The sequence below is a fragment of the Vidua chalybeata genome, unplaced genomic scaffold, assembly GCF_026979565.1.
Source record: "Vidua chalybeata isolate OUT-0048 unplaced genomic scaffold, bVidCha1 merged haplotype scaffold_338_ctg1, whole genome shotgun sequence".
NCBI classification, from domain to species: Eukaryota; Metazoa; Chordata; class Aves; order Passeriformes; family Viduidae; genus Vidua; species Vidua chalybeata.
In genome coordinates, this window is record NW_026530411.1 from 123 (window position 1) to 9,473 (window position 9,351).

The 9,351-nt window shown below is 51.0% G+C and overlaps 2 protein-coding genes across 2 annotated transcripts; both read left to right on the forward strand.

Moving 5' to 3' along the window:
• The first annotated feature begins 1,156 nt into the window (after positions 1-1,156).
• Positions 1,157-8,614, forward strand: LOC128783408 (uncharacterized). Its single transcript, XM_053934047.1, has 2 exons — positions 1,157-1,291; positions 7,227-8,614. The coding sequence occupies exon 2, from the start codon at positions 7,244-7,246 to the stop codon at positions 8,519-8,521; it is 1,278 nt and encodes a 425-aa protein (XP_053790022.1). The 5' UTR covers positions 1,157-1,291; positions 7,227-7,243; the 3' UTR covers positions 8,522-8,614.
• LOC128783410 (endogenous retrovirus group K member 6 Pro protein-like) lies at positions 3,030-4,342 on the forward strand. The gene is made up of 2 exons (XM_053934048.1): positions 3,030-3,189; positions 3,975-4,342. Exons 1-2 carry the CDS (start codon positions 3,055-3,057, stop codon positions 4,269-4,271), a joined length of 432 nt encoding a protein of 143 aa, XP_053790023.1. The 5' UTR covers positions 3,030-3,054; the 3' UTR covers positions 4,272-4,342.
• Positions 8,615-9,351: the final 737 nt, after the last annotated feature.

Genomic DNA, 9,351 nt, shown 5'->3' on the forward strand with positions numbered 1-9,351 from the left:
TTCCTTCGTTCTTTTTTTCTCGTTCCTTCGTTCTTTCTTTCTTTCCTTCGTTCTTTTTTTCTCGTTCCTTCGTTCTTTCTTTCCTTCGTTCTTTTTTTCTCGTTCCTTCGTTCTTTCTTTCTTTCCTTCGTTCTTTTTTTCTCGTTCCTTCGTTCTTTCTTTCTCTCCTTCGTTCTTTTTTTCTCGTTCTTTCTTTCTTTCTTTCCTTCCTTCGTTCTTTTTTTCTCGTTCCTTCGTTCTTTCTTTCTTTCCTTCGTTCTTTTTTTCTCGTTCCTTCGTTCTTTCTTTCCTTCGTTCTTTTTTTCTCGTTCCTTCGTTCTTTCTTTCCTTCCTTCGTTCTTTTTTTCTCGTTCCTTCGTTCTTTCTTTCTTTCCTTCGTTCTTTTTTTCTCGTTCTTTCTTTCTTTCTTTCCTTCCTTCGTTCTTTTTTCTCGTTCCTTCGTTCGTTCTTTCTTTCCTTCGTTCTTTTTTTCTCGTTCTTTCGTTCTTTCTTTCCTTCCTGTGGGAGGGGTCCCCGCCCTCCCTTGGGAGGCAACTTCAATATAGCAAAAGTTGTCAATCACATGCTGTTTCCCTCCCCATTTGAGGCTGTCTGTCAAAGCTTAACACACTCCCCAGTTCTAGAAAGTTCTTCTCTTCTGTTAATCCCATTGGACCCTGTTAGAATGCCACTCCTCTCCTGTATCCCGATTGGTTCATTACATGTCACCCCATCCCGTCTCCTCCCCTCTACCCTTTACCCATTGGTTGGTTTGTGCCCTAGCCACTCCTATCCCTCTGCCCTTATATTCTCGGTCCCGCCCGAGTGCTGTGCTCCCGAAGTCAGCTCTTCCTTCGGGAGGTTGCTGCTCCTGGCAATAAACTTCTCGGATCCTGCTGCTCGGGAGACGTCTCGTCTTTATTTGGTGGAGCTTTCCGGGTTACATCTACCCCTCCCTGCGGACCGGTCAGCCGAGGATCACTCCCCGGACTGGCTGGGAACCCAGGGAACCCCCGGAGGACCTAATTTTATACAATTGGCGCCGCGAACACGGTGATCGCTGCCCCGGTTTCCGACGAGCGTCTCCTGCCGCGTGAGGATCTGTGACCCTGCGCTGCGGGACTAAAGCGCCGTTCGCCGCCAATCCCAGGAGTAGCTGTTCTTCTGTTTTAAGAAGACTCCTGTCTCCTGGATCTGCTGACAAGTCGTGGACATCCGATTCTGCAGCTTCAAGGGAAGCCCCGGATTCCACGACACCAGCAGAGCTCCACTACCCCGCCTCAGCCTTTTCTTTTCGCCGCGTCGTAGTTGGGTGAGTGCAGCTGCTCAAGGAGAGCAGCCGACGCAGGCTCTTATCTTTTCCTTTCCTTTTCCTTTGCTCGGGTGGGGATTCTCTTCTGCAGCGAGGAGATGGGTAACCGCCTCTCCCCTGCAAGACGAGACTTTTATTGCCAAGTTAAAGCTACCCTTCAGTTGGGGAATGTTTCTTTTAATAAGCGGGTCCTTAAATCTTTTGTTATTTTCATCTTTGATCATTTTCCAGATGCCTCTACTGAGGATGTTCTTTCTATTTCATTCTGGGGAAAAGTTGGGCGTTATATTTATGATTTACAAGTTTCTGGGAATTTTAGGGTCGGGAGATTTTTTCCTATTTATGATATTATTTTTAATTTAGTTAAACTAAAAGGGGAAAGTTCGGGTCCCAGTTTTCCTACCCCTTATTCCGCCCCCCTCGCTCCTAACCCCATTTCCCCTAAGGGTGGATCGGGAGATAGATCCTGCCAAAATAAGGCACAGGGTTGCTACCGTCTCCCTGCTGCCTCCCGTTCCACTCTGTCCTTCTCTTGTGCTGGGACTGGCCACCCCAGCACGAGCCCTATCCATTCCCTCGATCCTCATGCCCCCAACCCCAGTTTTACTCCCAGTTCCAGTTCTGTTTTAATAATACCTCAAAATGGCGGCGGCCTCGTGGCCGATCGCCCTGAGACACAAAATGGCGCCTCCTCCTCCTCAACCCCTCCGGTTCCCGCCACTTTACCATCTCCGCCCCCTTCGTCGGTTGCCGCCCCCGCGTCGGGTCCCGCCCCCCATCATGCGTCGATCTCGGTGACGTCGGGACCCTCCCACCCTGCCTCCCTAGCCACACCCCTGGGCGGGCCCCTGGTGGGTGGGACAGGCCTACCAGAAGGCCACGCCCCAGTGGGTGGGTCAGGCCATGCCCCAGTGGGTGGGTCAGGCCACGCCCCCTCTCCTGCCACTTCCGGTTCCCACGCTACCGGAACCGGAAGTGGGCCTTGCCGGAAGCAGGCCATCTTGGCCTGCAGGGTCTCTCATAACCAGGACCCACTGGCAAGGGAGAGGCTTCGAGCCCTAGCCTGTCCTGCCTTATCTTCAGAAGAGGATGAGGACAGTGACGACCCTCGGCCGACAACCAAGCCAGGGGAGGGCTGGGCCCGGATAAGGGCCAAGGCCATTAGGGATGGGGACCTAGATCTCGCCAGGGATCTAGGCCCAATCGTGGCACCGGTTAGGCTTAAGAGGGGTAAGGAACCGCGGTGGGAACAGATGCCATATATGGAGGTGAAGGAATTGAGGAAGGCAGCCAAGGACTATGGGAGAAATTCCCCGTTTTTTAAAAACATATTGGAGCTTACGTTTACTGGACATACTTTGGTGCAGCATGACATTCGATATATAGCAAAGGCTCTGCTGTCCCCCACAGAATTTCTTCTGTGGGAAATACATTGGAAAAAGCTATTAAAACCTATTCTAACCAAATACGACCTTAAGGAGGTGCTGGGAGATGGCGCCGAGGGCCTGGAGGCGCTGGCAGGGGAAGGGGAATTTAGTAAACCAGAAGATCAGATCCTCCTTCCCGACAACCTGCTAACTGACATCCGAGAAGCTGGGAAGGAGGCCCTACTAAAAATACCTGATGGAACTACTCCTCTCCAGAACTTCACATCCATCCTCCAGGGCCCTGATGAGTCTTTTTTTAAGTATATTGACAGGTTAAAGGAGGCTATAGACCAGCAGATTGAGAACGTCGAGGCTCGAGAAGAACTGCTGCGTAAGATGGCCTTGACCAACGCTAACCCGGAGACAAAGAAGATCCTGCGAGCTCTCCCCCAGGATCCGGAGCCGACCATCGCCAAGATGGTCGAGGCGTGCACAAAAGCGGCATCGATGGAGCAGACTGTGGCGTTTGCGGTGAGCAGGGGTGTGGGGGAGGCAGTGGTGGACCTCATGAACACGCGCTGCTTCGGCTGCGGCCAGCTGGGCCATATACAAGCCAATTGCCCACACTGGCCACCAGAGAGGTCCTACCCTCATTATAACCCCTCCCCGAGACCACCTTACAGGAATCCTCGTTATTATCGGCCGGGAAACGGGAGGCGGAGCGCGCTGAGGGGCCGCGCTACGACAACAAATGGCCCGTCCCAACGCCCTGCGCTGCCATCGCTTCCGGAAAACCACTGCCCCAACGGCACGTTTCTCCGGACATCCGCAGCCAGGAGGACGGGCTCCGACTCCTCAGACGGACTCAACAACTGAACAGTGCCCGCCGCCAAGTCCTCCGGAGTTCCATCCACATCATGTTTCCGGATGAGGACTTGGTCCGTGTCCCGGTAGGATTCCTGCCGCCACCATACTGCGACCACCCAGTCACAGTGCTGTTCATCGGGGACTCCATCAGCACGCCGGACGACCTCACCATCATCCCGGAGGTCGTCTACTTCGAGCCAGGGGCAGAGCTCAACGTCTCCGTGGTGTGCCATCATCCTCCGTTCTCTCTGCCGAGAGGGTCTCCTTTAGCTCTGTGCTACATCTTACATATGCACTACAAGGACACTGGCTACATCTCACATATGCACTTCAATGACACTGGCTGCAACATTATATCAGACTTTCCTACGGATCAAGACCCTTCTGCTTTCTTCATTCAGAACGTTAGCAGACAAAGACCAATTATTAAAACTACTTTTATCTTTCAGGGGAAAAACATTTCGTTGGACCTGATGGCAGACACCGGTGCGGACGTTACCATCGTCCCTCAGGCAGAGTGGCCGCGCGACTGGGAGTTAGTGTCCCCTTGTGGCACAATCTCCGGCGTGGGAGGAGCCGTCAATTCCCGACGCAGTAAGCACCTCGTGTGTGTAGAGGGGCCGGAGGGCCAGATTGCCACAATTCGGCCTTTTGTAGTTGCAGCCAATATCAAATTATTAGGCAGGGACGTGTTGTCCCAATGGGGTGCCTGTCTCGACATCCCTAGCCCTGCGTGGGATTTTTAGTCTGGGCCACTGCGGAGCGCACCTCCCCACCGCTTAATTGGAAAACTGATACACCGGTGTGGGTGGACCAGTGGCCCTTGCCAATCGAAAAACCTAATGCGCTCAACGAACTAGTAGAGGAGCAGGTGCGCCTGGGGCATTTAATACCCTCCACCAGCCCTTGGAACACACCTGTCTTTGTTATTAAAAAACCCGGCAAAGACAGGTGGCGCCTGCTCCAAGACCTACGCAGGGTTAATGATGTTATTGAAGATATGGGACCTTTGCAACCGGGCCTTCCCTCTCCCTCTATGCTGCCCCGGGATTGGCAGCTCGCAATCCTTGATATCAAGGATTGTTTCTTCAACATCCCGTTATACCCCGGAGATGCTCCCAGGTTCGCGTTTTCGGTTCCGTCTATCAACCGAGGTGAGCCGTACAAACGGTATCAATGGACCACTCTGCCCCAGGGAATTAAGAATTCTCCGGTGCTCTGCCAAACCTTTGTGGCACAGGTCCTTTCCCCAGTTCGTCGCCTTTTCCCAGAGGCCATCATCCTTCACTATATGGATGATATTTTGATTTGTGCTGCTAGCTCAACATATTTACAAGCAGCCTTAGACAGGACAGTTAAAGCCATCAAAGCTGCGGGCTTTCAAATTGCAGAAGATAAGATCCAGCTGTCGTCCCCCTGGAAATACCTGGGCTTCCTGATTACGGGAAGGACCGTCGCGCCCCAGTCTCTTGTCATCAAGGACGACCCACGGACCCTGCGGGATTTGCAGCAGCTTTGCGGTACCATCACCTGGATCCGACCTCTCCTGGGACTCACCACAGAGGAGCTGTCGCCACTTTTCCACCTGCTGAAAGGCGACGGTGACCTGGCATCCCCACGACATCTCACACCGGATGCCCGTGAGGCCTTGGAGAGAGTCGCAGCTGCTATCAAGTCCCGCCAGGCGCATCGGGTCGCGCGGTCCCTCCCAATCCAGTGTGCCATCCTGGGTAAGTCTCCCAACTTACATGCCCTGCTATTCCAGTGGGACGACAGCCAGAGAGACCCACTCCTTATGATCGAGTGGCTGTTCCTCCCCCACCAACCCGCCAAAACAGTAACAACATTTCCTGAAATCATGGCTAAACTAATCATTAAGGCCCGCCAGCGCCTCCGGACCCTCGCAGGGTGTGACCCAGCATGCATCTATTTACCATTAAATTTGGACCAATTGGATTTCCTCTTACAAACAAATGAAAATTTGCAGATTTCAGTAGACAGCTATCCTGGTCAAATTCGGATACACTATCCCAAGCACAAATTATTTAAAGACACTTTATATCTGGCCCCAAAAATTTTTAAAAGCAAAATACCATTAAAAAATGCTCTCACAGTGTTCACTGATGGGTCAGGAAGATCCCACAAATCAGTGATCACTTGGAAGGACCCGGACAGTCAGAAGTGGGAATCTGACGTCCAAATAGTTCAGGGATCCCCCCAAATCGCTGAACTTGCAGCGGTTGTGAGAGCCTTCAGAAAATTCCAACAACCTTTCAATTTGGTCACTGATTCGGCATATGTAGCCGGGATAGCAGAGCGGGCCGAACACGCCCTGCTCAAAGAAATTCAAAACAAAACGCTCTATAGCTTGCTCTCAGAACTAATTTGGCTGATCTCCCACAGAGAGCAACCTTATCATATTTTGCATGTTAGGTCACACACAGACCTGCCAGGAGACATCACCGAGGGCAACCGGAGAGCGGACACTCTGGCTATGTTAGTGAACACTGCAAACTCAGCAGCTTTGGCACCCACCCTGCCAGATGTTCATATGCAGGCTAAGATGAGCCACGCCTTTTACCATCAGAATGCTCCAGCTCTATGCCGCCAATTTAAGATCTCTAAGGAGCAGGCGCGAGCCATCTTAGCCACCTGCCCCAACTGCCAGTCCCACGCATTACCATCAGTAGCGACGGGGGTTAACCCCCGGGGACTGGGAGCATTGGACATCTGGCAGACAGACATTACTCATTTTCCTTCCTTTGGGCGGCTCAAATATCTCCACGTGTCGGTGGACACATTCTCGGGGGCAGTGTTCGCCTCCACACATACGGGGGAAAAAACCAAAGACATTATAAAACACCTATATATGGCTTTCTCCACTCTGGGTGTCCCAAAAACTATAAAGACTGATAACGGACCAGGGTTTGTGTCCAAACAGTTCATGGAATTTGTGCAACTATGGGGCATTGACCATGTTACTGGAATTCCACACAACCCTACAGGGCAGTCAATCGTGGAACGGAAACACCAGGAAATTAAAAAATTATTAGAACAACAAAACGATTCGGCCATCACCACGAGCCCTGTAGAGAGGTTGTGCAAGGCCCTGTACGTTCTCAATTTCATGAACTGTTCAGACCGTGAGCCAAATCCCCCGATCCTGCGCCATTTCCATAATAACACCAGGGCGCAGTTGAAGGAGAGGCCTCCTGTGCTCATAAAAGACCCTGAGTCTAAAGTTATCAAAGGTCCATACCCTCTAATAACGTGGGGGAGAGGGTATGGATGTGTTTCAACAGAACAGGGCCCCAGGTGGATCCCCGGAAAATTCATCAAACCATACCGGGAAGACATCTCTACAGAAAGCCAACCCCCGGAACACTCCCCCGAGACGCCAGCTCCATCAGAAACCGCGTCGCGTGGAGTCGAAGGAAAAGGAAGAAGACTAGACCAGCCAGTATCGCCGTCAGGACTTTAATAACGAACCTGCATTTCCCGCCCACTTGGACTGTTTACCCTCTGACCCCATCCCCTACCATCCCTCACCCTTTTCCGTCCTACCACTTTCCTCACCCCTTCTTCCCTCATACCTGACCTGATTTTGTTTTCCTGTTTTGTTACTATTTCGATTTACACGGGGGAGGATGGGGATTCAAAGGGATCACTATTCTTATTTCCATTATGTGTCTATTTATTAGACTTTGGTCCACCCAGAATGGCAGTTGCAGCAGCCAGAACACCCTGCAGTGACCAGCTTCCTGCAGCAGCACTTTTCATCATCGTGTGGTTTCACCTGGCAGGAAGCTGGATTGTACCACAGCCCAAAGAGAACGTCTGGGTCACGCTGGCAAAGTCCATCGGGCAGGAACAACTCTGCATGGCCATGGGAGGTGTAGGCAACCCGTTGTCTACATGCCTGGTGGGAGTCCCCCTGTCGGAAAATGATTTTCCATTCACAGTGATGAAACCCAACCCGGCGGACTCCTTGGGGAGTTGGATAAGGACACTACTGCAGGCACCACAGGAACCCCAGGAATTGGACCTACTGGGGTCCACGAGGGCTCATTTATGCATTAGATTCTACACTAAGGCCCCTCAAGGAAAAATAGAGTATAACATCAAAGAGGTTACACCAACTGATAAAAGATATATTAATGAGTGGTGCAACTATACTAGCCTGATTCTGATCAAGTCCTACCCATACCCTAAGGAGCTCCCTCGGGGTGTGTTTTTGATCTGTGGGGACAGGGTGTGGGCTGGGATCCCCTCTAAGATCAAGGGGGGTCCCTGTAGCCTTGGCAGGCTTACTACCCTAACCCCCAACAAAACACAAATTATGGATTGGAAAAGGGGAAGTCAATCGGCACGCCAAAAAAGATCTTATGGAGAATTCGGCCCAAATTGCGACTCGGAAATTTATGATTGGGGCAAAGGAAAGAGGGTCGCTGCATCCATCTTTTTACCGTGGTATGCGGCAGCAAAGGCCCTCGGTGAGATTTCTCACCTGGGGTGTTGGATGAGTAAGCAGGCCAACGCTACTTCTGCCGCCTTATCACATCTCTTGGCGGAAGAAGAGACCACCAGGCATGCCACCTTACAAAATAGAGCGGCCATCGACTTTCTGCTGCTCGCCCATGGCCACAGTTGCGAGGACTTTGAGGGGATGTGCTGCTTCAATTTGTCATCGAAGAGCACATCCATCCAAGCCAGCATCCAGCGGATCCAGGCGTTAGTGAAGGACTTAAAGACTGAAACTGGGGCTGTGGACGCTGTGAACAAGATCTTTTCTCAATGGGGTGTTCCTGGGTGGGCCATTCCAATTGTTAAAGGTTTAGTTTGGGTTTTAATCATAATTTTCTTAATTTCTGTTGCTTTAACCATCTTTAAGAAATTGTTAACTAGGACAATGGGAAATGTTTTTTTTTTAATAAACCAAAAAGGGGGAGTTGTGGGAGGGGTCCCCGCCCTCCCTTGGGAGGCAACTTCAATATAGCAAAAGTTGTCAATCACATGCTGTTTCCCTCCCCAGTTGAGGCTGTCTGTCAAAGCTTAACACACTCCCCAGTTCTAGAAAGTTCTTCTCTTCTGTTAATCCCATTGGACCCTGTTAGAATGCCACTCCTCTCCTGTATCCCGATTGGTTCATTACATGTCACCCCATCCCGTCTCCTCCCCTCTACCCTTTACCCATTGGTTGGTTTGTGCCCTAGCCACTCCTATCCCTCTGCCCTTATATTCTCGGTCCCGCCCGAGTGCTGTGCTCCCGAAGTCAGCTCTTCCTTCGGGAGGTTGCTGCTCCTGGCAATAAACTTCTCGGATCCTGCTGCTCGGGAGACGTCTCGTCTTTATTTGGTGGAGCTTTCCGGGTTACATCTACCCCTCCCTGCGGACCGGTCAGCCGAGGATCACTCCCCGGACTGGCTGGGAACCCAGGGAACCCCCGGAGGACCTAAATTCTATACACCTTCCTTCGTTCTTTTTTTCTCGTTCCTTCGTTCTTTCTTTCCTTTGTTCTTTTTTTCTCGTTCTTTCGTTCTTTCTTTCCTTCCTTCGTTCTTTTTTTCTCGTTCTTTCGTTCTTTCTTTCCTTCGTTCTTTTTTTCTCATTCCTTCGTTCGTTCTTTCTTTCCTTCGTTCTTTTTTTCTCGTTCTTTCGTTCTTTCTTTCTTTCCTTCGTTCTTTTTTTCTCGTTCTTTCGTTCTTTCTTTCCTTCGTTCTTTTTTTCTCGTTCCTTCGTTCTTTCTTTCCTTCGTTCTTTTTCTCTCGTTCCTTCGTTCTTTCTTTCTCTCCTTCGTTCTTTTTCTCTCGTTCCTTCTTTCTTTCT